Genomic DNA, 26,213 nt, shown 5'->3' on the forward strand with positions numbered 1-26,213 from the left:
CAGGGAAGTCACCGAGCCACCTCCAACCCCACAGGCCCGCAGGGGGCGACAGCGGCGCGCGTGCGTGTGCGAGGCTGTGTCCGTGGCGCCCGTGGCCGCGACTGGCGGGCGGCCGCGACCCACGTGGGCCACCCAAACAAAGGCGGCGCCGCGTGACCGGCGGGCGCGCGCGGAGCCGGCAGGGCGGGCGCGCGCGCGGCGGGCGGGGCGCGGCGCGCGGGGCGGGGCGGCGGCTGCGCAGGCCGGGCCGGGGGCGCGCAGGCTCCGCGCAGCGGGACGCGAGCGCGCGACCTGGCGCCGCCGCCTCCGCGCTCGAGGCCGGGACCGCGGGGCCGCCTCCTCCCGGCTCCCCCGCGCCGCTGGGCTCCGGGGCGGGCGGCAGGTGCAGCGCGGCCGGCGAGGGGGGCGCCGCGGCGGCGGGTGGATGAGAGTTGGCCCCGATCTCCGCGCAGGGTAAGCGGCGCGCGCGGACACCCCCTCGCACCCGCGACACTCGCCCTGCTCGGCCCGGGCTGGCGGGCGGCGACCCGGCGCGCTCCGTGGCGCTCCCGCGGGGCCGGGGCGGAGACCCCCGTGCAGGGCCCGCGCGGGCGCGCCCCGCACTCACGCCGGGTCCCGCGCGCAGGCGCCGGCGCCGGCTGGTAGGGTCCTGGGGGACGAGAGGAGGACGTTCCGCGGGCATGGGGCCCAGGCTGGGCGGGGGGCATTGCGCTGGGGTCACGGGGGCTAGGACGCTGGAGGCGGACAGGAAGAGCCACGGCAAATGTCGGCCCACTGACCCACTCCTCGGGGACAGGAGAGGAGGAGGGCTCCCAGGCCCCTGCGACCCCAGAAGTGGCCCCACCAAAAGTTGTGGAGTGTCCCACCTCTCTGTACTCCCTTTTCTGCTCTGTTTCCCCGCCCTTTGTTGGACACTATCCTGGGGCTCTCTGGAGCCACTTGGCACCCTGACTAGAACCTGTGTGTGTGCTTATCAGTCAGAAGGCCTGGGGCCCGTGGCAGCCCCCACGCTGAGGTGCCCACCTGTCCCGAACAGGACAGCACCCCTGCCCCGCAGAGAAGGGCAGGAGCAGGTCTGGCCTGGGACCGGTGCTCCTGTGTCTGCTGGTGGCTCTGGCAGGAGGAATAGTAGGCCCCCAGGTTCAGAGGCCCTAGTGTGACACCCCACCACCCACGCTATCCACCTTTGGGGCCGATTGACTTTGGGGGCACTTCCTTGTGCAGGATGGGGTTCCTTCTTGCCTTCCTGTGCAGGCTGGGGAGGAGATCCAGAGTTGTGAGTCTCCCCTACACACCAAAAACAAGGCCCTCCCTGGGGCTGGGCCAGGACGGGTTCAGAAGCAGAGAGCGTTGACTATGTGTGTGGCTTCCTCAGGCACCTGCACCATGACCTTGGGCAAGGCAGTGAGCTGCTGGGTACTCGGTTTCCTCAGCGCCTGTTGCGGGGGCTCTCCCTGGGTCAGGGGTCAGAACAGGCTGTTGAACAGGCCAGTAGTGTCCTTTGCCCCAGGTGGCTGTGACTGGCCTGTGGAGCTCTGTGGAGAATCTCCTGTTGTTTCTTGGCCACTGGCCCCTGTGTTAGGGGACCCTTTGGGCACTTGCAGTGTGACTGGCCAGGCAGGTGTGTTTTCGTTGCTCTCCTTGCCCTGTGCTGGGGTGAAACCATGTCCCACAGTTGTCGGGGTCACCCTTCAGGGCCCTCAGTAAGCTGTCCTTGCTGAAGACCCCACTGGAGACCCTTGGTTGACCTTAAGTAGGGCTCTGTGACCCCAGGGCAGGGACTTTGAGCCCCCATGGCACAGACATGCTAGACTCATGGTGGATGTGGGCTTGGTCCTGGTGTCTGGGGGCTCGGTGCCTAGGGTCTTATTTTTGGTGGCCACCCCCTGGCCCCCGCCCCGCCCGTCTTTCTTCAGTGCCCTGGCTGACGATGGTGGGGAGTGTGACTGACCCCCCATCCCCGTGATGCCTATCTGCTTGCACGCCGAGAGCCATTTCCTGGAAGTGCCCCGGAGAGTCTCAAAGTTGAGAGTTTCCACCGGCCCTGGGCTCCTGCTTCTCCTACGCCTGCTGTGGAGCTGGGCGGTGGCCCTCCCCTACCAAGAACCAGGTGGCCTCTCTCCACACCCCCTCAGTGTCCTCTTATCTGTAGAGTCCAGCCTGGAGTGGGCGCCAGGGGACGGCTCGGTCACCAATGCTGGCACCATCTCCGGTTCCTCACTTGTGCCGCTTCTCACCTTTGCCACCTAGAAAGCGGGAGGAGCGTCAGGCTGGTTTCCTGTCACCATTCTTGCTGTACAGTTGAAGAGAATAGAACAGTGGCCAGGCACAGTGGACCTGCCATTGGATTCTGTGGACAGTGTGGCTGGGCCTCCTTCTCTCTGTAAGGGCTCTGGAGTGATGGTGGCCCGGGACCACCTGCACCGCGTGGAATCCACGCGGCAGACCCTGGGAATCGTGTTGCGCACATGCTGCGACCCCTTAGGGTTGTGTCCGCGGACGCCCTCCCCTCCTCACGCTCCTGCCTGGTGTCCCTGTAGAGGCCGGTCTGCGGAGCTTCATGCAGGAGTGGGTGCCTGTCCTAGAGTAGCGTGGCTCTGGCCAGGGCTCACTTCTGCGGCTGCCCTCTCCTGGGGAGCTGGGCAGGTTTTCCCCTCGTGGTCCTCGCACCTTGTCTCTGGTGCTGGACCACTGTGTCAGGCTGGGGGCTCCCGACTCGTGGCCATGGTGCCTGCTAATGTGAGGGGCATGCTGGTCAGGAGAGGAGACAGTGGTGACACCCCACTGAGTTTCTGCTTCCTTCCCTGCCAGAGGCCGCGAGGTCCTGTTAGCAGGCCAGGGGCCATCGCTTTGGAGAGCCTGCGGCATGTGTCTGTCCGGTGGCAGCAGCCACTGGCATTGGGTGTGGGGCAGAGCATCCCTGCTCTGAAAGAAAGTAGTGTCCACTTACGGGGCTGCAGAAGGCCTTTGGTTTGGGTGCCCTGCGGGGTGACTGGGGGCTCTGGCACCACGGTGGGCTTCTGCTTTTCCCTTGGCTTTTGCTGGCAGAGCAGTGAGACTCTTGTTAGGTCTCTGTTCTGGGCAGAACCTAGAAAACACTGCTTGTGAGAGGGGTCTGTCTGCGTAGTCAGGTGCCTGCTGGCTCGTGTGGGAGGAGGCCTGGGTCCCTGAGGGTGACCGTGCTGGCCCAGGTGGGTGGGTCCAGGACAGCCGGCCTCTGCTGGGAGCCTTGCTGGTGGAGTATGTGACGGCTGCCTTGAGCGTGTGTAGGCAGGGCGCTCAGACGTCCCTTACAGACAGGTGTGGAGGAAGAAAACGAGGTTTCCCTAGGTGGAGACAGCCACCTGTGCGTCTGTGGGACCCGTGCAGAAGGCTGGGAGGGACGGGGGGTGTAAGTCACCACTAGTGGCATTCGCCACCTCAGGCCTCTGTGAGGAGTTGTGGCAGTGGAGTTATTACCAGGGCTCTGTTATGCTTGATCCCTGTGATTAAAGTCCCCTGTGGTTGCACAGGAAGGCAGGAAGTGTTGGCCTGTTAAAAAAATAATAATGGCAAGAGGGTTCACTCGGTCTGCATACCAGGCCTGTGCCGCGTGCCTTACATGATTCTCCAAGTCCCCACGCAGACGCTTCGCCCTGTTCTCCAGGCGAGGACACCGAGGCACGGCAGGTGGGGCAGCTTGCCTATGTGCCTGAGCTGGAGTTTGAATCTGGGCCTTTGGGTCCCTGGTGACCTCTCTGGGATGTTCATCTGTGTGTCAGGGTCCTGGAGAGATTCAGGCGGCACGTCAGTCCTGCTGGGTGCACTCTGCTCTCACCCGCGGTGGTAGCAAGCAGTGACAGCGTCTGTCACCCAGGGCGCGATGGCATGCGGCATTGGCATGATTCATGATTATCTTCTTAACACCAAGGGGGTGCCCTGGGGGCTCCATTTCATAAATAAGGATGCCCCTTGTTTGGGTCACTTCCCTAGGCACAGGTTGGCAGGGTTGAGCTGAATCTGGTCTGGTCAGCTCTGCTCCTGATTCGGGCCCCACAAGCAGGGGGGTGGTCAGGGGGAAAGGTCTTTGTCTTGCTGCTGTTTCTTTCCCAACATGCTTAACCTCTCTGGGTCTCAGTTCAGTCACTTGGGAAAGAGGACCTGGGCTAGACTGGGAGCCAAGCCAGAGGGCTGGCCCCTGGGCCATGGTGACCCGTCTGCATCGCCCCCACTGGAAGAGGAAGTCTGGTGAGGAGCCACCTGTCCCCAGTGTGTGGTCTCAGCGGGTGCTGAGCCGGGCAGCATCAGCTGCCCATAGAGCGGGCTTCTGGGATGACACCTGTCCCTAACCACAGTGTCCTGCCCTCTGTGACATGGGACCCAGGCATGGAGGCACCAGGAAAGTGAAGCACGGTGCTCTGTGGGCTGTTCCTGCCTCTTGGGGGTGGCTAGGAAGGGAGACCCTGTCCAGCTCCCTGTGCCACCAGTGGTGAGGAAACCGAATGTGCTTGGAGACTGTCCCGGGCCACGTGGAGGAGGGCTCGGCAGGACACTCCCCTGGTGGGTTCCTCCGTATGGAGGACTGGGCCTCTGCTTCTGCCTGTGCCCTGGCGGGGCTGGCTCTCTAGGAGTGGCTCTCCTTCAGGGCGTGGAGCACAGGACTGGGCACGGGGTCCCCAGCCCCGCCGGGGTCCCTTCCTGTGCGGTCCTCCTGCCTTGGCCTTACGGGCACTCTCAGAGGCCAGGCTCCCTCCTGTCTGTTGAGTGTCACTTCTCTGTGGCCAGAGCAGCCTCGGGTGACCTGAAGTGGCATTGTGTGGGCACTTTGCTCTACCCTCGCTGGGTCGCTGCAGCCCTGACCGCAGGAACTGCAGCTTCAGGTCCAGGGACCCTGGCTTTGGAGTCCACCTGGAGCTGAGCTGGGCGGTGGGCTGGGAGGGCCAGGCGCTCTGGCAGGTGCTGTGCCACTGAGCACGTCCCCAGCCCTTTTTCCTTTTTAGGTGGAGATGGGGTCTTACTAAGTTCCTTGGCTCTTGCTGAGTTGCGGGACTGGCCTCAAGCCAGTCTCTGGGATCACAGGTGCTTGCGGCCACCACATCCAGTGAGTTTGTTCCTTTGAAACAGCTTTGGGAGGGGCCACCTGCCTGCAGCCTGCACACTTGACATGTCCCGTTCACTGCCTCAGACGCCAGGGCTGTGGTCTGACTTTAGGATGTTTCCACCACCCCAAAGAGAAACCTTTGTGCGCTGCCTGCCCCTCCCCCAGCGCACGGCGACCACGTTCTAGTTCCCGCCTGCGATTTGCCTGTTCTGGACGTTTGGCATAGCCGAGGCCACGCTGGTGGCCTTTTGTGCCAGTTCCTCACATGGATGCTGCAGCAGTGGTGACGGGGTTGTGCTCTTGTGAAGAGTGGCCCTGGACCACCTTCCCTGGCCCGGGGGCCGGCTGTCTGCCTTGGCGTGGCCGTGCGGGCTCACTGAGACACAGGCACTGGGAGCCACGTGCCTTGCCAGCCCCCGCCTGCCGTCTGTTTGTGTTGCCTCCTCCAGGAAGCCCTCCCTGCCCTCCCAGCCCCACGCTCCTTCAGCTCTGATGCCTGGAGTCGTTGGGGACGGCATCTGGCAGGTGTGCCCGGCCCAGTGTCTGCACCTGGGGGAGGGTACCTGTGGAGGGTCCCCTGGGTCCGTCCTTTCACCGCTGCCCCAGAGTGTGTCCTTCAGCCCACTCTTTCTATCCCTTGGTGTCCTCCCTTTATTGCACAGATCTGTGTCTTGACCAGCTGTATCCCTGGGGCCTCAGGACAGGTCCAGGGTCCACCCACCCGCCCTGCGCTGTGTGCCCTGGGCTTTTGCTTGAGTAGGCTGCAGTTCCTAAAGAGGATCTTGGTCACAGGTGCGCTTCAAGCTAGCACAGAGCGCTCCCTCGTCCCCTCTGCCCACGCCCCTCGCCCTACACACACTCTGTGGTGCTGTTAGCACCTCACCTCTGTGTTCTGTGGTCACAACTCGTGACCATATTGATCTGTTATTAACAGAATCCGGAGTTCATTCAGATTTCCTGAGGCTTGCCCTAATGTCCTTTGTCCCTGGAGCCCACCCGGTCCCACGTGACATCAGTCCCTGCACACCCTTAGTTTTCCCTTGGCTTGATAGTGTCTTGGCGTCTTGCTTTTTCTTTTTCTTTTCTTTTCTCGTAGTGCTGGGCTGGACCTGGGCTCACGTGTGCTAGCAAGCGCTCCACCACTGGGCTGTGCCCGGCCTTTCTGTCGTTTTTCTTTTGAGACAGGGCCTCTAGGTTGCTGAGGCTGAGCTGGAACGTGCGCTCCTCCTGCCTTGGCCTCACAGGTATGGCCCTGCACCTGACAGACCTTTCTTACTTGTAATGACCCTGACGTTGGGGCCCCCTCTGCTGGAGTTGTCGGGACCATTGGGGTTCCTCTGTTGGAGTCTGGGTGTTTTCTCAGGTTGGTCTGGGGTGGTGGGTTTGCAGGGAGACCATAGAGGGCCAGGCAGGTCACCTGCTGTCACTGTGACTCATCACTGTGATGCCATGTGGTCCTCCCTGCAGTCCCCCCTTTCCTCCGTTTCTACTTCTTTTTGTACCAGTGATTGAACTCGGGGTGCTTAACCACTGAGCCACATCCCCAGCCCTTTTTCATATTTTATTTAGAGACAGAGTCTCACTGAGTTGCTTAGTGCCTCACTGAGTTGCTGAGGCTGGCCTTGAACTTGTGATCCTCCTGTCTCAGCCTCCTGAGCTGTTGGGATTGCAGGTGTGTGCCACCCCACCTGACTCGGTTTCTGCTCTTAGGAGGGAAGTCCCTGCAGTGGGTGAGCGGTGGGTTCTGCTCTGTCTCCTGGGCCGAGTAGCTGAACTCTTTGGAATTTTGCACTTGGGTGATTTGTTCCTGCTCCGAGTTTTCAGTTTATCACAGTGATCCCTTTTGCTGTGGATTCACTGACACTTAGTTTGCACTTCAAGTTACAAAACAGTTGCCATTTATTTTGTTGCCTATTCTTCTGGCCCCTGGGTCCCTTTGATTTCCTGTCACTGAGGGTGCCTGAACACTTCTATGCTCCCTGGCCCTACAAGACACTCCAGGCTGCTGCCCAGGGACCAGCCACTTCTCCAGGGAGCCTGGGTTCCTTGGGCTGGAGAAGAGTATCAGACACTCAGACCTGGGTGGGGAGTTGGCGGCTTCTGGACCCTCAACTGGCAGAGCAAGGGGACCACCGAGCCCCACATGCCTGCTAGTGTCCATAGCCACTTCCACACGTGACATCTGTATCTGGGGTCAGGGAATGTGAGCTCATGTGATGCGGGACTCAGATCTGGTCACCCAGGGATCATTCTTGTACCCTCCCCTTGCTGGACAGTCCATTTCCCTCCCAGCAGCAGGGAAGCAGTCTCCCTCCACTGGCCGCCCATTTATTGACTTAATTGTTCGATGCCAATGTCCATGCAGCGGGAAGCAGCTTTGCTGACTGGGCTGTAGTGGGCACATGTGGCCCCTTTGCCCCAGGCTCCTGCACACGTGACCACAGGGTCCTGCAGAGCCTGGGGAGGGGCTGCTGCATCCCCTGCGATGGTTCCGAGGTGGAGGGAGAGGAACGGGGTGGGGGCATAGAGGCAGGGACTTCCCGCTGTGCCGTTTGCCTGGCTGTGGGATGGCACTGACCCCGCATCCCTTTGAACCTTGCAAGTGGCTGACTTTGAAGCCTCCCAGCAGTCTGGCCTCCACGGGCAGGGAGGAGCCAGGCTGCAGCAGGGTGCTTTGGAGCTCAGAGCATCTGATCCTGGCAGGGTCTGTCTCCCCTCTGCCTCTGAACTTGCCCCCTTAGCAGGGCAGTCTGAAATGTTTTACAGCGTGGGAAGGTGGCTCCCCTGCTTGCCTTTCTGGGAAATGTCATTTGTGCCTGGAATGGTTTCAGAGGCTGTGTGAGAAAAGGGAGCTGGGCGGGCACCCCCTCTGCTGCCCTGGGCTCTGCATCGGGCTTCTGCTCCTGTGAGGGGGCACAGTGGCATGGGCTCTGTCCCAGGCTGTGTGGGTCCTTGGCAGCTGGGCTGCTGTGGGGAGGGCTGCAGGGACTCCGGAGCAGGCTGATCCAGCCAGGTGGGAACTGAGCCTGGCAGAGTGGTGGAGCTGGGCGCAGGGAGACCCTGTGGTGTAGTGGGTGGCGGGGCAGCCGGTGTGAGGAGGTGGTGCCGAGTCCTCAGTGAGCGGCCACCTGAGCAGCTGGGGAGGGCAGCTGGTGGGCACTGGTTCTCTGTGCTGCTGCCCCTGTTCAGACGAGGTGAGGCGGGATGGTGGAGGGGTGCCAGCGGAGCTCAGCAGGCGGGTTCAGCACCATGGCTCCTGTTGGCTGTGTTACACGGGAAGATCTCTGAGAGCCTTGGTGGGTGGCATCACCCTCGTGTGCTGGAGAGTGATGGGGGCACGGTGGGCGTGCACTGACCGCCCTGCTGTGGGCACATCGGTCCACTCCTTCAGGGGTGTCGGGATCCCAGGAGCCCCTTGTTCTTCCGGCTGTTGGGTGAACTGCTGTGGAGTGGGAGGACTTCTGCCAAAGTGCAGGACACTTTTGCCCAAGGACCCTCGCTCTGCCTGCACACCCACCCGGCCCTTCAGCTGCCCGCAGCCTGGGTCTCATCGTGTTTACTGAGGACCTGCTGAGGGCTGCTGGATGTCCCTGCTGCCCTCAGGGAACCTGGGGTGGGAGGGACACCTGGTCAGGTGGGTAGTTGAGAGAGGCCTGGGCTATGGCAAGGGGTGTCCCTGGCCCAGTAGGGCAGGGAGGACTCCCTGAGGGGTGTGAGAGAGCCACAGGATCCAAGAGTGGGGCTGGCCAGGTTGGGTGAGGCCTCCCTGGGACCAGGCTTGGGCCGTTGTGGGCTGTAAGGCCAGCCGCTGTCCCTGGTTCCTGGAGACCCAGTTAGCTGGCAAGTGCTTACTGCTCCGCTTCTTCTTTTTTTAAATATGTTTTTAGTTGTCTGTAGATCTTTATTTTATTTATTTGTTTGCAGTGCTGAGGATCCAACACATGCTAGGCACACGCTCTGCCCCTGGACCACACCCCACTCTGTGGTTGGGGTGTTAGGGCGTGTGGAACTCTGGCTTCCAGTGTGCCCCTGGCTGCCCGTCTCCAAGCTCCTCGACTCTGTGCTGTGGGCCGGGGCTTCGTATGACCCCGGACTTCCCTTGTCCCTGTGTGTGTGTCTCCGGAAACAGGTGGAACTGCCAGGAGCGGCAAGGGCAGGGCCTGGAGCAGGGACAGTGAGCTGGCCCACGCCGAGAACGAGGGGGAAGGTCAGGCTACCCACCCTCCACACCCTGGGGCCAGCCTGCCGTGGCCGGTGGTTGGTCCTGGCCTCCCCTGCCCGGGGAGCCCCTTCCGGTCCCTGCTGGCCACCCGGGCCCTCCGTGCTCTCTGGGTTCAGATTCGCGAGCCTGCACATCCGTGCGGTGGTCATAGGCAGTTGCAGGGTGATGCTGGCCTGGAGAGTTTCTGTCCCTTTTTCTGGTCACAGCGCTCATGACCGAATCATTTGTGGGGTCCCAGCTTCCCAAGGCAGCGACCTGGTGACTGCACAGGGCATGTGGAGTGGGGCACTCCTGCCTGGCTCCCTGAGAAAGCAGCCCAGGTGAGTGTGGCTGGACAGGTGAGGCCTGCAGTCCCCCTTCCTCCTGCCCTGCAGCCAGGGAGGGCATGGAGCCTGCAGCTCAGGGGCACTTGGGATCCACAGCTCAGGAGGGTGTGCACCAGCCATGGCCCTGGTGGCAGTGTGGCATTTACAATTCTGAAGCGACCTGATTGGTTGGAAGAACACACACACCTTCAGTGTCACAAAGCCCAGACCCCTCTAGAAGAGCTGACCCCTCGAGAACAGCTGACCGCCCAAGAGCCGCCACCAAGACCACGTGCTGCTGCTGGTGAGCTTCTTGGCTTGTTCTGATCCGCTTGCTCCTGTTCTGTGCGCAGTCCTAACAGGGCGGGTCAGGGCCCTGCCCGGGAGGGGATCTCAGTGGAGCCAGAGCAGACCAGCGCGTGTGTGGGCATTCCACACGGCCCCGTCCAGAAGTGGGGCTCAGGCTGAAGTGTGTGGGGGCAGAGGTTGGGAGGCCTTGCGGGAAGCCCAGCGTCCAGGGGGTCTCCTGCCGGGAGCTCAGGAGCTGCCTGTGCAGTCTGTGCCTTTGGGGGCCCTCTGCACGTGTCCTCTGGGGTCCTGTGCTGACTTCATGGTTTGTTTCTGTATCACCGCTCTTGTTTGACACAAGGGGAGGGTCAGAGCCAGGCAAGGGAGAAAGGAGAAAGGAGTCGGTAGGGTCCACATCACCCCACACCGACACTGGCCGCCAGGATTGAGGCGGGGCGGGTCATGGGGCTTGCGGGGACTCCGTCCTGGCCTGGAGTCGCGTCGGCAAGCTCATCAGATCTGGGCCGGAAGAAAGGCTCATTTTGTTGAGCAGCGGCTGCTCAAGAACTCAGGGAGGGTGGATCACTGCACAGCGCTCCAGCAGGAGCGGGCAGAGAGTGAGCGACGGGGACGGGCGCGAGGAGGGGTCGGCCAGCTGTGCGGGGCGGTGGGAGAGTCAGATCACGTTGCTGGAGGCTGCCACTGCTGCAGGGCCCGGCTGCCCCAGGGTCGGCACCCATGTGGCCTTGTGCTGTGTTCGCAGAGGGGAAATGAAACTGGTCTGCCAGCAGCTCAGTGCCGTGGTGGTGGTGGTAGCAGCCAGGTGGGTGGGGCGAGGGTCACACCCTGCAGCAGCCTCACTCCCCTCATAGGAGGGGGCAGAGGCCCCGGGCAAGGAGAGGGCCTGGTGAGTGGGGCCTGAGGACAGAGCGGGACGGAGTACGTGGTGTCCAGTCAGCCAGTGGAACCAGGGCTCGGAGGGCTGGCGGCTGGCTCCTCTTGGTCCACTCCCTCTAAGCCAGACAGTGAGGGGCAGGACTGGACAGTCCTGGTGGCCGTCCAGTGTCCCCACCTGCACTCAACCACGAGGAGCCTCCGGTCAGTCAGCAGGTGACATCCTGCACCGTCCCCTCCCCCTGTCCTGCGTCTGTCCGTCGTGGCTGGGGTTGAAGGCTTGGGGCTGGGCAGGCATGCAGGCTGGGCCCTGGGGCAAGGGCAGGGCCTGCAGGCTCCGGAGGTCAGAGTGTGCCAGGTGGATGAGGGACGGCCAGCTGGCTCTCAGGACAGAGGTGGGCAAGTGCCCTCTTTATACTGACGTCCGTGGGGCTGGGTGGGCTGGCCGGCTGTTTCAGTCAAGAGCATGGGAACGTGGCTTCTGGCCAGCCACCCCTGAAGCTTTTAAGGCCCCACGCCTGGTCTTCTGTGGCCACTTAGGCGCAGCTGCCCTTGGAGAAGGGCTGTCTTGAGGTGGGCCGGGGGCAGGCGTCCTCCGCTGCAGGCTGCCCGCCCTCTCCTCTGGATGCCCACTCCTCTGGATGCCCACTGGGTCTGCCTTGGGCCCTCGTAGCTCCCTTCTCCCACCCAGGGCCCCACGTCACTTGGACCAGCCTTGTCGTCCCGGTGGGCGTGGATTGAGCACATGAGCTGGTGCTGGACGGGTGCTGGTTGGGCTGCGGCAGGGCCCTCCTACCTTGGGTCAGGTCCCTGTGGAGCCTGGGCTGGTGACGGAGCTCCCCAGCATCTCTCCTCCCCTCCAGAGCGAGGTCCATGCCCAGTGTGCTCGAGACGTTGTGTATGAAGGGCCCATCCTGACGGTGACCAGTTAGTGGCAGTTTTGCCACAGGCGGCTGTGTCTGTGGATCAGTGTGGATCAGAGGCAGCCCCTGGGGGCTGCTGGGTGGAGCAGGACCCTTCGGGGGAGACCCTTCCAGAGCCGGCAGGCTTTGTCCACACGTCCTTGTCCCTCAAGCTGCAAGCCATGGCGATTCCTGGGAGGAAGGGAGCTCTAGGTGTTGGGGGAGCCCTGGATGTCAGGTCTCTGTCTCAGGGGTCCAGGGCAGGTGGTGTGGTGGGGCTGGGCTGGCAGGGGGCACTGGGAGGGCTGCCTGAAGTTGGCCTGGGGGAGTGAGTGGCGGGCCCATGAACACCTGATGGGGGACAGGGAACGTCGAGGGTGGCACAGGGCGCTGTCCCCACTTTGCAAATGAGGAAGTGGGTGTCTGAGGCCCCCATTCAGCTTCCTGCCAGGCTGTGCCCTTATCCACGCCCCTGGACCCACCCTGGGTGTGTGTATTTCAAAAGGCCAGTGCTGTGTTCTCTCAGTTACCCCCTGAGGGGCCTTGGGTGGACCCCTAACTCTGCTCATGACCCACTGCTCAGGTTTCTGGTGACCACCCCATGCCGTCTGTACCCCTGAGGTCCCCCCTGCATCTTGGGGACCAGGATGCCATGTGCAGCCTGGATGCCCCCACCTCTGCCGGCCCTCTCAGGGACCTCCAGTCAGCACCCCCTCTGTACTGCCATTGGGCCCCCCACCTGATCCCACAAGTCTCCCTAGAACCCTTCCAAGGTACTTCCCGGCATGTGGCAACAGGGTACATGTGCTGATGGGGAAGGTAATGTCCTTGGTGTTAGGGAGACTGGCTCAGAGAGGGGAGGTACCTTCCCTGAGGCCACTCAGCCAGAGGACTGTGAGACTAGTGATTTCGAAGCCCTGTGCCTACCCTGCTGAACTGGGTGGCTGAGCTGTGGGCATTGAGAACAGCCTCGGGTAGGGAGGCTGGAGACCTCTGGGTGAGTGCGTCACGCCCATGACTCCTTGATGTGTTTCCTGGGGCCCCTGGGGACACACACAGGTGGTCCTGGGGCCTGATTCTTCCTGGTGGGAAGAATTCCATGGTGCCTTTCCCTGCTTGCCCTCCTGTGTCCTCCATGGCAGGAGACCTGGTCTTTGGCAGAGAGCCCTGAAGGTGCAGGGTGGGCAAGACCTCTGCTGACCTGAGGCTGGGTGGACCAGGAGCGCCATCTCCAGGAGGGGTGACCCTCATCAGGTGTGTGTGACCCAGGCCTAGGGCCGCTGCGCTGTGTGCCTGGCCCTTCTGTCTGCTGGTTCCTGGCAGACAGGTGCCAGGTGCTGCACCTGGTGGCTTGGTGGGGGCGTGGGGAACCACAGGGCTGGGACCAAGCGAGAAGCAGTAGCCAGTGCGCGGGATGGACCTGGAGAGGATGGGCATGAGCGGGGCTGGAGGCCGAGCCTCCCTGGGCTCCCTGGGGCCAGGCACAGAAGTCAAGGGCTCCAGGGTGTGTCCGAGAGGGCCTGGTGGTGCCATCCGCTGGGTCCATTCCTGACCCCCAAGCCCAGCTCAGCAAACCTCCAGGCTCCTCCAGGCTGCACGACAGGTGGGGTCCCGCCTCTGCAGTAGCCCGTTCCCCAGGAGAACGGGGCCGACTTCCCTGCCACCAGCCCAGCTGACTTAATTGATAAATAAGTATTGTTCCTTTAAGTTAGGCGAGTGTGTACTTTTAATAATTGACTGCTTAATTGTAGGATTAAAAATAGCCCAGCGAGTTGCCTGCCCTGGTTCGCAGGGAGACGACTCATCTGCGCTGTTGGGGGACCGGCCTTGGCGGCTGGGGTGGGCCTCGTTCAGCCTCTGTGGTGTTCTTGCCCCTCAGACTGCGGCAGGCCCGGCGGCCCTGCGGCCCTCCGCACCTGCTGAAGCAGGATTCTGTCCCGCGTCTTTGAATTCTGTGGCTCGGGTTGATGGGGACCGATGATCCCTGCAGTTGGCTTGAAAAAACCCTGGTGTCAAGCAGGCGTCTTGGCGGGGCCCCCGTCCCACGCTCCAGGGCAGCGTGGGCTGCCTGCTTGTGGCCGGCCTGCGTGGAGTGTTGCCTCTGCCGTGTGGCATGTAAGGAATTTTGGCAACTGAAAGAGCCTATTGTGACCTATTTATGAAGTATTTTGGAATCACATGAATATTTTGTCCTAAATTCTGTATAATTAGAAGATAGAGACTCCACGATCGTTTTTCTTCACCAACGTAACCTAAATTACGACTATTTCCATGTGGGTTTTCAAAAAGAAAGCATTTGAATTCCTCCGTAAAGATGCCTTGACTGTCTGCTCTGTGCTCAGAGGTTGGAGAGCCGCGCGACGCTTGCGTCGCCCAAGACTTAACGGCCACTTGACTTGCAGGGCTCTCCTCTGCCAGCGGCAAAGAGACCTCTTACTGAAACCTGGTCAATGGGGCTGGAGGCCGGTGGACTGTTGCTGGCCTCTCCTCTGCCAGTCCCTTCTCCCTCGCCCTCTGGCTGGCGGGGGCTTCTTCCTGCCCTGTGCTTTGCCGTGGGCCATCTCAGTGTAAGGGGACGGTGGCTCTCGTCACTCATGGGTGTTCCCCAGGCTCCTGCTGGGCCCGCCCTGCTGGCGGTGCGGAGAGACACTTGCAGGCTGAGTCTTTTCCTCTTGTTGTGGTTTGGACCTCAGGTGCGTAGCACAGGATACGTCACCATCCTGGGTCACGGCGTGCTGCCATGGTTGGTCCAGCATGGCCCTCTTGTCTGTTCGTGGAGTCATTTTTGAGAGAAAGGACAGCCCAGAGCTCGCCAGCAGGACAGGCACGGCCCTGACGATGCCACCCGCTGCCCAGGGGTCCTCCTGCCTTCTGCACCCAGGGCTCCCTCTCAGCCGATGGGTTCTCATGTCCCTGCCTTCCCTGGGGCCCGGTGCTCTTCCAGCTCGCGGAGCTGCCTGGGACCCTGCTGCTCCTTTTGCAGAATGACTGGCGGCGGTGGTCTCATCAGACTGGGCGGGTGGGCGAGGTGGGAAGCACTCCTAGGCCGAGCAGGTGTGGAAGCTCACAGGTGGGGGCTGGGCAGGGTCAGAATGCTGGGGTGTGGTGCCAGGGGAGGCCAGTGGCCCCCCTGGGGCAGAGGAAGGGGCATCGCCATGGTAGGCAGGGAGCTGCAGTAGCCCAGGTAGGGCAGGTGGCTGGGGAAGCGTCAGGTGTGGGTGTTCAGAGGACAAGCAGAACTTGGACTTGGGATGCCTGCCCTGGCCGGGGACAGGAGTCCAGGCTGGAGTTGGAGGCTGTGGCTGGCCCGGGCCTGGCGAGCAGCGATCCCGGGAGTGAAGGGGAGGTCGGGAGCCTGAAGAGGCAGGGCTGCGAGGGGCCCAGGAGCAGGCGGCTGGGCCGTCTCCACTCCTGCCCCGGGCTGGCCCTGTGGCCTGTGCACCAGGGCCTGGAGCCCTCAGGCTCATTTCAGTGGCTCCCAGGGAAACGCCAACTCACTGTGGACTCTCCTGTGCCCACCGCCCGCAGACCCCCGGGTCCAGCTGTGAGGCCGGGCAGGGGGGGCAGTGGGCTGCACACCCCTAGCATATGGCCACAGACTGCCCTGAGAATGGCCTCTATGGCTCAGAGACACCTGGGCACCTGGGGATAGATGGGCATTTCCTCCGACACCAGGGCAGGCCCAGAAACTAACCAGGGAGAGAGAGAGGCTGGTCCCACGTCCCCCAGGACCTGTGAGAACCTGCCTCAGGTGTCTTACGGCCTTGGGCAGTCCACAGGTGACGGGGACCTGGCCATCGAGGCAGGGTTTGATTTGGCAGCTTTTCATGGTAGGTGTCTCTTCCTGCCTGGGTTTCCTGGTTCCCAGTCTCCAGGACGGGCCCTGCCCACAGGACCCCAGCTTGTAGCCCCTGAGCAGACTGTGCATCTGGAGGTGGGATGTTCTGGGCCGCGTGGTCATTAAGGGCACCAGGTCCTCGGGTGCGAGGACTCAGTACTGAGAGGAACAGGGGCTCCGTGGAGGCACTGGGCTGTTGTCAGGCTTGGCCCTGGGCGTAGCGTGGGGGCCTCTCTTCCTGCCCTGGCACTCCTGACCCCCTCCCCCAGCCACCGGGGAAATAGCTTTTGGGTTAGCTCTACGGTGAGTCATTGTGGGCACCCTGTGACCTGTCGGGGGTGGGGCTGCGGTGTGCAGAGAAGTCCCAACCCTGGGCCCACCGCTCGCAGGCACAGGATGATATGAACCTTGTCCAGGATCCCGTGGCTGCACCCAGCTGGGTCCTCCAGGTCCCTGGCTTCCAACCCAGCCCGCTTCCCTACCTTGGCTCCCTTCTGGCTCATCCAGGGAGGCTGAGGAGGTGGGGGCTTCGGGGTGGGGCCGGGATCAAGGGAGGTATACAGAACCACTGGCCTGGGGGGCCCCGCCCCCCACTGTCCTTCTGGAAGTGTCGGCCCAGCATGTTAGACTGGTCTCCTTTCTCGAAATCCACTTTGTGGACACGTTGTTGGAATCACTTGTCGTAGTTCGAGATTGGTGCCGTGGGGGAGGCCTGACTCTGCAGTTCACTCTGGTGCTTCTGCCTGGGCCAAGCTCGGGGACACACACTAGCTGGGCCCAGTGGCTGCTCTCTGAGGAGGGACTCTGGCCGCCAACTGGTGCCGTCCAGGGCTTGGAGCCTTGTCTGGTTAATGGCACTTAGGAGGCAGATAGCCATCAGTTTCCACAGGTGTGTGTGTGGCCAGGATGACAGATGTCACCTGGCCCTGCCTGCAGTGAGGCCATTAGATGCAAGACTACGTGAAGCCTGACCTGGGCGGCTCCCCTCCCTCCTCTCTGTGGGTGGAGGCTGGTGTCTCCTGGCCTCCCCTGGAGTGTGTCCCTGGCCAGGGCTTCCGGTCTTTCTCTGACCTGGAGTGGACTTTGCTTCCTCCTGGAATTTGGAGACAAGGCCCTCCCTGGGGCAGCATTCCTTTGTCACCTTGGGCCCTTGAGATGCCCCCCTTCTTGGTGTGACTTTAATAGCCTAGATGGCCTCAGCCGCACCTCCAGGAGGCTGGCACCTCTCTTCCCAGCCCTGCCTGTCAACCTGCTAGTCTGGTTGTGCGGGGCCCCACGCCTGCTTGTTGGGCCCTGCCCTCCTGGGAGGCCACAGCCAGGCTCCTGGGCTCGGGCCCCCTTGCTGGAAGGGCTGTGTGCGCCCAGCAAGGAGCCCAGCAAGGAGCAGAGCGAGCCGGCTGGAGCAGGGCAGCCCCGCGGGGTCTGGGCTCGGATTGTGGGCTCGGATCGCGCAGGGGGCCCTGGTGCTCTGCTTGGGGACATTCTGGCAGGAGAGTGCCATGAAGAGAGCTGGCATAAGGAACCCTCTGCGTCCCTGTGCAAGACTGGGTTTTCCTAAGAGAGATGGGTCTGAAGCCTGAGACCTGTGGGGGTGAGAGGACGTGGTGAGTCGGGCCTTGGATCGGAGGGACTTTGGGGAGAGCTCACCCTCCCTCCTCCTTTTCCTCCCCCACCCCCGTCTGTCTGTCTGTCTCTCTCTCCTTGCAGGTGGTTTTCCAGCATGGCTTTGATTAGGACAGACACAGAGCAGGTTTATCTGCAGGTCCTGCTCTGGGCAGGGTTGGGGGTCTTCGCTCTTCACCTGTCTTCAGGAGGCAGTTTTTCCGGTTACATTTTTCTAGTGCTTTAGTTTGGCCGTATTTCAGGTGAGACTTTGGTGAAGATTCTAGCGAGATATGTGGGTGTCTTGTGGCTCAGGCGAGGAGCCAGGGGTCAGGGCCACTGGGGGGAGACAGGGAGGCGTGGATGTCAACGCCTGGGCTCACGTGCTGGAGACTCCAGTTTAGGGAAGCAGAGGACGTGGTCCAGGGCAGTCCTGCCTGCGAGCCTCTGGGTTGCCTTCTCTCCTCCTTTTTGAGACTTTGACCCCCTGTCATTGGTTTGATTGCTCATCAGTGGGTCTGGTTGCAGATCAAGGTGTCGGGGTCCTATGGGACAGGAGCCCATTCTGAAGGCGGCACCAGCACCCAGCTGAGGGCAAATGCTGGGGACAGGAGCCACTGCCTCATCCAGTGGCTGCTGCGGTGCCACTGACCTGGGCTTTGCAGCCCCCGGAGGAGGCCGGGGTGCTGGGTAGGATGGGGTCCCTGGAAACAGCCTTCACAGAGGCAGAGCCTGTGCTCCAGGGCCAGGTCAGGAGGTGGTGAGACTGAGAATCCCTCACACATAGCAGCTGACCTCGGGACCTGTGTCCAGTGAGCTGCCTAGCCGTGCGCAGGCCTGGCTGTGCAGCTGCACTGATCACACAGGACCCGGGTGGCTCTTGGGCCAGCCCAGCATTTCCATAGTGACACTTGGGGATTTTATTATTACTTTGGAAAATTCAAGTACCTAGTGCAGAATCAACTAGAACCTGCATTCACCATGTGAGCTCGAGTCTCCTGCGGGAGGTCTCAGTGCCGCAGGGAAGCTGGAGGCTAAGACACTGCCAAAGATCAGCCCTAACGGCTCGGCAGCCCCACACGCCCGTGGGCTCTGCCACGTTCGCCATGGCTGGAGACGGTGCGTGCATTGATGTCTGGCTCTTTGCAGGGTGACCGGCCGGGGCTTCTCCTGTGGGCCTCCCCTTGCTGGTGAGTTAATGGAGTGTCCTGAGTCTGGCGAGAGGGGCCTTTCTCCCTGCTGCATGCCTGGGAGGTGGATGGTTACAGGTCTGATCTTATCTTGAAGCCACCAGGAAGGCTTGCTCTTCACAAAACGAGTGGCCAGAGGGTCTTGTGGAGGGTGGGAGCCCATTTCGGTCACAAAATGACCCCTCCCGCGGTGTCTGTTGGGGAGCTGTTGGAGCTTTGATTTCTCAGGCTGGTGACACCCGTGGCTTTTGTTGAGAGAGTGCTACCAGCAGCTTCTAACCATTCCTGCATCTCCTGGAGCTGTCACCCTCTTCTGGTGGCAAGATGATGAACCATTGTCCAGGGTCTCTCCAGAGCCTGTCGTGAGGGCTGCAAGGAGGAGGGGCCCCAGCACACACTGTTGAGCTTGGGCCCTGCCTGGGGCATGGAGCTGTGTGGGTCTCAGGCCAGGGTCTGGTCCCCTCATCTTCCTTCTGGTGTCCTCCTGCCTGTCACATTTCCCTTCTGCTTCTCCTGTGTCTGCATCCTGGGCAGGCTGGGGTCCAGGGTGGCCACAGCTCTTAGGGATCACAAGGTCCCTTTTGCATGAAGGCTATGGTTTGTCCTGCAGAGTATGGTCAGTGCTGTCCTCGCAGCGGGGCTGTTATTACTGAAAGGGGAAGGAGGGATGTTGGTGTGGAGCCACAGAGGTCACCTCTGGGTGTCAGGCTGCAGAGACATCTGTGGAGGGACTGCCGAGCAGGGTGGCAGGTGCATCCAGGTGTGGAAGCCCAGAGTGCCTGAGCCAATGCATTTTGGGGACTGAGATCGTGGACTGTGGGATCAGGGTGGCTCCCTGGATATGGGGCCTCGGGTACCTCTGGGAGGGAAGCGGGTGGGGGAGGGTGCTGGTGGGCGGCTGGGTCTGGGCAGGTGGTGCGTTTGGGAGACTGAGGGTTTCTAGGGGCCTTGGAGGGTCGTGGGATGTTCTGCCCTTGTGTGAAGACACGTGACGCTGACACTGACCGCAGACTGCCAGGAGGGCCCCTGGCCCGAGTGAGAGGTGGGTGAGGGAGGCGTGGCTGTGTCCTGGGAGGGTGGAGCTTCAGGTCACAGGTGGGGCGCACGGCCTCCTGGGGCGCTGGTCTGGAGCAGGGCACTACCTTGTCTTGCTGCCATGTCTCTGTGCCTGTCCCCTGTTCGTGATGGATGTAGCAGTGACTTCCTCTTTTGGAGGCGTGACAGTTAAGCTAGGTGTCCAAGCCCCCACGGCACCCACGCTGTGTCCCTCCAGCCTCAGCCGCCTTTGCTTGCGATGGCCTCCATGGGTGTGGTCCTCAACCAGGTGGGGCCTGGCACCTGGCCTCCTTTCCTTGACCCCTTGTCTCCCCTGTTGACCACACCCATTCTGGTTCAGGGATGCTTACTTGTCTCCAGGCCAGTGCCCCGATGTGCTGGTGCCTCGACCCTGGGGTCCCCGGCCCTCCCAGGCTCAACCTTCGCGGTGGTGCCGTGGAGCCTCGAACCCAGTGGTTGACCCTCCCCTGAGCCCACCCTGCTTGACCTTCCATGCGATGTCCACTGAGGGTGAGCCAGGGTGAACTGTGGATCTTCCCTGAGGACCCGCCCCTGCCAGCCCTGGACCGAGGCTGTGGCCTGCTCAGTGCTGCATGGGAGGTCAGGCCGTGCACGGTGGACTCAGACCCCCCACGGGTCCCCTAGAGCCAGTCGGGCCGTGAAGGGCTGCGGTCTGGAGGAAGGGGAGCCCCAGCCGCCTCTGACAGGTCTGCTACCCTCGCCTTGCCGGCCCCGGCCCCAGCCTCACATGCTGTCTCAGGTGTGCCTGGTGGACACAGCTCCCCACCAGCTTCAGCCTGGAGGCCTGCAGGCCTGGGCCGTGGCCTGAGGTCACGGGTAGGCTGACCAGGGGTGCCCTGAGGGCCGAGTGTCCCATTGCCAGGCCTCTGAGCCTGTCCCCACCGTTCCTTGGAACTACCCTGTGGTCTGTCCTCAGACCCTCCAGAGCCCCAGAGCGCTGCCTGCCGGCATGTGTTCACTGCTATTTATTGTATTAGAAATTAAAGCTGAAGGATTAAAATTTGAATCTATTGAAGAACGTCAACATAAGCAGCTCATTTTTAGTATTTAAAGAAACTACTATTAGAAAAAAGACCGATGAGGGACTTGCATTTCCATAGTCAGTTCTAGCTCTGGTTTTGACAAAGTCTCCAGGTGACACCTGCAGCCAGGCAGCCACAGTGGCACCTGGAGAAGGCGAACAGCATCCTAGATTATTACTTGTCTAGTCCTGACCTGTGGGTCCCCCAAGAGGATCCCCGGCCACACTTTGAGAACTACTGGCTTAGGCATTAGCTGAGGTTCTCTGTGAGAGAGGAAGTGGTGTATTTTTCATTTCACTTACATCCTTATTTCTTTTATTTTAAACATTTAGTTTAGAAGTTCCATTTCTTTATTGAATTAATTGTTTTGGGGGGCTTGAACCCAGGGGTGCTTTACCACCAAGCAATATCCCCAGACCTTTAAGATTTTTAGACAGGACCTCCCTGTGTTGCTGAGACTGGCCTTGAACTTGTGATCCTCTTGCCTCAGCCTCCCGAGTTGCTGGGATTGCAGGTGTGGCTGCCGTGCCCGGCAGGAAATTGTCTTCAACGTGACCTTTCTCTGTGTTCCACGTCTCTCTTGGGAAGCCATGGGCTTCCAGGGTCACAGTGCGTTGCCACCCACCTCCCACCTTGTTCTGGTGTTTTCGTTATTCTCCATGCAAGTCTTGGGTCCATGCTGAATTTATCTGGTGCAGGTGTGAGGTGTGGGGCCAGCTGTCCTTTCTGGAGGCTTCTCGGTGTCCTGGTGCCACTTGCTGAGCCGCATCCCTCCCTCCTGGTTTAAAATGCCCTGACAACAGCTGGGCCTGGCCTGACCTGTGTGCTGTGCCCTGTCCTGTGGTGCTGTGGCCCTGCCCTAGGCCTGGTCTCCCTGTGGCACTCTGGCCTTTGAGGTTTCCCCTACCTATTTAACCTGTTTTTCTTACAGATCTTGCTCTTAGCCTGTGTGGCTTCCTCTAGAACCTTCCTGTGGCTTGTCGAGGGGACTCATGATGAATTTACAGATGACCTTTGTATTAGTCAGGGTTCTCTAGAGCACAACTGGATTTGTGTATATATATATATGTAGGTATAATTATAAAAGGGGTTTAAGATTGGCTTATGCCCCAGATGCTGGACAGTCCACAGTGGCTGTCTGCGGGCCACAGAGCTGGGGGAACCAGTAACTGTGCAGTCCAAGCAGCTGGAGCCTTAGAACCAGAGGGATCAGCGATGCCACCCCAGTCCAGGATGGGAGGCCTGGACACTTGCTGGAGAGTTGTTGGAAGAGTTGAGGAGCCGGAGTCTGAGGCTCAGGAGACCAGGACAGCTGTCGAGAGCCCGCTGCAGAAGAGCGGAGCTTGCGTCTGCGCGTCCTCCTCCTTCAGTTGTTATCTGGTCCAGGCCCCCAACCTATTGGACAGTGCTGCCCACGCTTGGGGAAGGTCTCTGCTTCATTCACTGTTCCACCTGCCAGTCATGCCTGGAACACCCTCGCTAAGACACTCAGAAGCCTCTTAATCTTAGGCATCTCTTAATCCAATCAAGTTGACGATTCCGGTCAACCACACTGCCGCGGAGCACACAGGCCAGTGTGTGCAGGGTTGTGATAAAGCACACGGCCCAGAGTTCCATCTCACCGTTTCTAAACGTGCCATCAAGCACGTGCACATTGTCCTGTAGCCGTCACCAGTGTCCCCTCCAGCACTTCCTCTTCCCAACCTGAAGCTCTGGCCCCATGACACAGGAGCTCCTGCCCCCTGTCCGTCATTCCTGGCCCCGAGTTCTCCATGCACACTGCAGCAGGTGTCTGAGTCCCCGTCTTCTCAGGCCTAGTGGCTGTTCCATTGCCCGTGTGCCCCTGGTGGTGCTTGACCCCTGCAGGTGGACGCCCAGCTGTCTGCGCCGGGCTGCTGTGGACGGCTGCCGTGTGTGTGACGTGCAGCTATCGGAGCACCCGTGTTTGGTTCTTCAGGGTGGAGATCCAGAGGCGGGAGAAGTCCAGTTTGATTCTTTGAGGACCCCCGCACTGTCCCCGTGACTGTGGCTTGCCCCTGTGCGAGGGCTGGAAAGCAGGCCGGAGCCTGCCGAACGGTACCGCACTCCCGAAGCTCCGCTGCGCCCCCTGCCCTACGGGTCCTTGCTGGTGACTGGACTCCATCCTGCATCTGGCAGTGGCTTCATCCTCTGCCCCGATCCTCTGAGGCCTCCTGTGCTCAGAAAGGAGGACTCCAGTGACCACTATGAGAGTGACCGTGTTTTCAGTGCAGCCAGGCCAGGTGATGTGAGCAGGGGCCAGGGGCCAGCAGCCTGCAGGCCGGTGTGAGCGAGCCCAGGGAGGCCAGGTGCTTGTCCCCTGGGCAGCTCGGCTCCTGGCAGAGCACTGAGGGGTGGGCGGCAGATTGGACAACACGCTGCTGCCCTGCCCTCCCTCCCCAGTCCCTGCCTCCCAGATGAATGAATGCCCAGTGTGGTGCCTTCACCCCCGCACCCGGGTCCTGGCACCCCCCTCTCTCCTCTCCAGGTGGGGGGTTGGTTGGGCCATGCTGACCTTGTACCGGGACAGAGTTCCTCAGCGAGGCCTCTCCTGCTCCCCCATTTGCTTTCTGGTTTGTTCTGGCAGAAGGATTGCCTTCCTCTGTGGTCCCTGGCCGACTCCTTCATGCCATTAGTCTGTGGCGTGGCCATCTCCACAGGGTGGTCCCCAGGTGCTGTGTGCTTCTCTGTGCGTAGAGCAACGCTTGCTGCATAGAAGGAAACTTTGTGGGTGTATCAGCCTCGCCCTGTCTGCTCCCCGGTTCTGAGTCAAGGCGTGCCTGGCATGCAGTAGGTGCTCATTAAACCCTTGTTAGGTGACTGGTCATCGGTCATTGTTTCTCAGCGTCCACCATGCCAGTGTGGCTCCTTGCTCTGTGACTCTCTCTTCCCTCTTCCCTGCTGGATGGGGTGCAGCCTGGGCACCAGCATGTGGCGGGCACTTGCAGGCTGTGTGCCACCCCTCGGGTAGTCAGGAGCCTGGTGGAAGACTGAGCTCTCCCACCACACGGGACCTGGCATCTAGCCAGGTGCCAAGTGGACCTGGAGGGATTTTGTTTTTGCTTTTCCCCGTAACTTGTTCACGGGACTTCACGTTTTGCAACAGAGGTGTGAATGCAGGGCTGTGGAGTTGCCGGCCAGGCCCTGGGCTGGGGTCATCTGCCAGCCAGGTAGGAGCTTCGTCTCGCCGAGTGCTGCTCTAAACGCCGGGAGCATTTACGGCAGCCCATGTTGGGCTCGTGAGTATCCGGGGCGTGGCCTGTGAGTGAGCGGCCCGGCAGGCCTGTGGGAGCCCCTGGCCGCCACTGGGCCTCGTTGAGGTGACTGGAAGCTGCCGGAAGAAGGAGATCAAGGCTGAGTTACTTGGGTGCTGGATTTGCCTGGGACCAGGAGCTCCTCTGGAATCTGCCTGGTGCTGGGCTGTGTTGTGGGCCAGGGGTGCCTCCAGGGCTGCACAAAGGCCTCCCAGACCCCTCGCATCCCCAGGCTGGCCCGCCAGGCCACTCGATTGGTCACCATGGGCCTGGAGGACCATCAGGGTGCATCGTGTCCTGGGCGCCCACACGGGGACTGGTGCCAAGTGGATTTCAGAGACGTCCCCACCCTGTGAGACCCAGCCCCTGGGTGCGCCTCTCGCCCGGCTGGTTCTGGTCGGGCTGCTCTGGTTTCTGGGGTCGTTTGGAGCATGCAAGGCCCTTCCCTGACACGGAGGGGCACCTGGCTGCTGGGAGGTGTGGCTGGGCTGGTGGCTGTCCCCAGCTGGCTGTCCTTTGTCCTCTGGGATCCACCTCCCTTGCTGGCTGGCTGCCTCAGGTGGCATGTGGGTGGGAGGAGCAACCCGGCTCTCAGCCTGGGTGGGACAGGAGTGTGCAGGGCGGCGTGGGGGACGCCTCTCCGAGATTCTTCTGTCTCTGGGTCCTGGCCTCACAGCGACCCCGCCTGGCCCGCCCCGTCCTTAAGAGCACCCCACAGGTGGCAAGGCCCATGCCAGGTGTGACACTCAGGCCCCCGAGAGTGGGACCCAGGGCTTCTGGGCGGGCCGGGGTCTCCTGGCTGCTGATCCGTGGTTCAGTGACTTAGCTTTCTTGGAGGCTTTTATCACCCAGGATGGGAGGGTCACGTGACCGCCCCTCCCCCAGCCTGCCCGCTGCCGCCTGTTTCTGTGACTGTTTCCCCAGCACGGCAGTGCCCACTGGGCTCTGCAGCAGGGCTGGGCTTTGCACGACGTGGCTGTGCCACCAAGCCTGCAGGGCTCACCACCTGCCTCCCACAGGTGAGCTGCTCTCTGGGAGCTGCTTCCCGCCCTGTGGGCGGCGCCACCTGTGTGCACCCCTGACCTGGAGAAGGGCCTGTCTCAGGTGACTGTAGGCTGGCACCTGCTTCCTGTGGTCAGGAGCACGGGCACGGGCAACTGCAGGGAGAGGGACGAACCCAGGGCGCCAGAAGCTGCTTCCTTCCAGCTCTCTGCCTGCCTCTCCCAAGTTCTGGCTGCCCGGAGCGCTGGAGAGAGTTGGAGGAAGAGTGCCTGGGTGCAGGAAGGACTTCTGCGGGTTTCCTCAGGTCTCACTGATTGGCGTATGCAGCAGAGGTTTTCGCCGGCTCCCTGCTCCTGAGATTTAGGCTTTCTTGCTGGTTTTGTTTTTGTTAAAGTCATGACCCCTCTGCCACACAGTCCTACAGGCAGAGGGGCCTGGGATCTGTCAGTGTGAGGGTTGCATTAATAGAGGCACCTGCCGATGGCCAACAGGAAGTTCTGGAGCTCTCCAGAGCCTGGTTGTTTCTGCTCCCCACCATGTGGCTCTCTTACCTTGCCTCCCAAACTCAGTTTTCCGCGTGTCAGTTGGTTTAACAGTAGCTCCTCCCTCTTGGCCTTGTGACCAGGACAGAGGGAGACTGGGTGTGGGGAGATGGCCGTTGCAGGAGCTTGTCACCCTCGCCCTTTTGTCCTGTCCTCCTGTGGGTGGAGTGTCCGTGTCGTCGTTGTGACCTTGACTTTCTTGCTTTGCCGAGGACCAAGATTCAGATGTGTCCTTAGCACGCTGGGAACAGGTTCTCTCTCCCTGGCATCAGGTATTTTGGGCCCTGAGCAGGCTCTGGGGTGCACAGCGGTCTGCAGGGAGTGAGGGTGCTGGGTGGGTCCCCAGGAAGCCCAGTGGCAGCACTGGGCCCCCGTCCTCCAGGGGCTTCCTCTCGGGCCTGTGCTGTGTGAGCTGGACCGTGGCCTGGCTGCCCCGAGTTGTCCTCAGGCCGACAGGCATGCCTGTGCCAGGTGCTCCCTTCCCTCCGCGTCAGGCCAGGGCACAGGCTCAGGGAGGGCGGCTGGAGCCTGCAGCGGCCTGGAAGCCTCACGCTCAGCTAGCTGGGGCCAGTTGAGGGATCGGGTCAGGGGGCATGGCCTGGCATGTCCAGAACTTTGGGGACTGGTGGCTGACCAGAGGGTGCTGTGCACTTCCTGAAGTGGCCTCTTGCTTCCCGGGGCTTCCGGCCTGAAGCTCTGCTTGTGCTTTGGGTGTTGGGGTCCTCGCTTCCTGCTGCCTGCAGCTCCCTCACCTGCAGGCCCTTCCTGTCCCGCCCGAGGACCTGGGGGTCTGCTGGAAGCATCAATGAGGGGCCATGGTGGTCTTGGAAGCTCCCCCTGCTTCTCTCACCTGTCGCTGATGCCGGCATGGTGCCCGGGTTCTGTGACAAGGCCCGTGGGCACTGGGAGCAGCGTTGACTGACTCTGTCACCAAGCTGCCAGGCGCACTGCTGGGTCCTTCTGGCCCATTTCCTGTC

General features: G+C 61.6%; 1 protein-coding gene across 3 annotated transcripts in view; it reads left to right on the top strand.

The window, feature by feature from the left end:
* The first annotated feature begins 273 nt into the window (after nt 1-273).
* Nucleotides 274-26,213, top strand: part of Gramd4 (GRAM domain containing 4) — an 85,713-nt gene continuing 59,773 nt past the window's right edge. The window contains exon 1 of one of the 3 annotated variants that reach the window (XM_047550914.1): nt 274-453. In XM_047550914.1, the coding sequence (XP_047406870.1) occupies nt 425-453 (29 nt within the window). In that variant the 5' untranslated portion in view covers nt 274-424. Of the gene's footprint in view, nt 454-16,878; nt 17,134-25,379; nt 25,509-26,213 lie in introns of those variants that run through there. The other 2 variants (XM_047550913.1, XM_047550915.1) reach the window with 2 other exon arrangements.

The sequence above is a fragment of the Sciurus carolinensis genome, chromosome 4, assembly GCF_902686445.1.
Source record: "Sciurus carolinensis chromosome 4, mSciCar1.2, whole genome shotgun sequence".
NCBI lineage: Eukaryota > Metazoa > Chordata > Mammalia > Rodentia > Sciuridae > Sciurus > Sciurus carolinensis.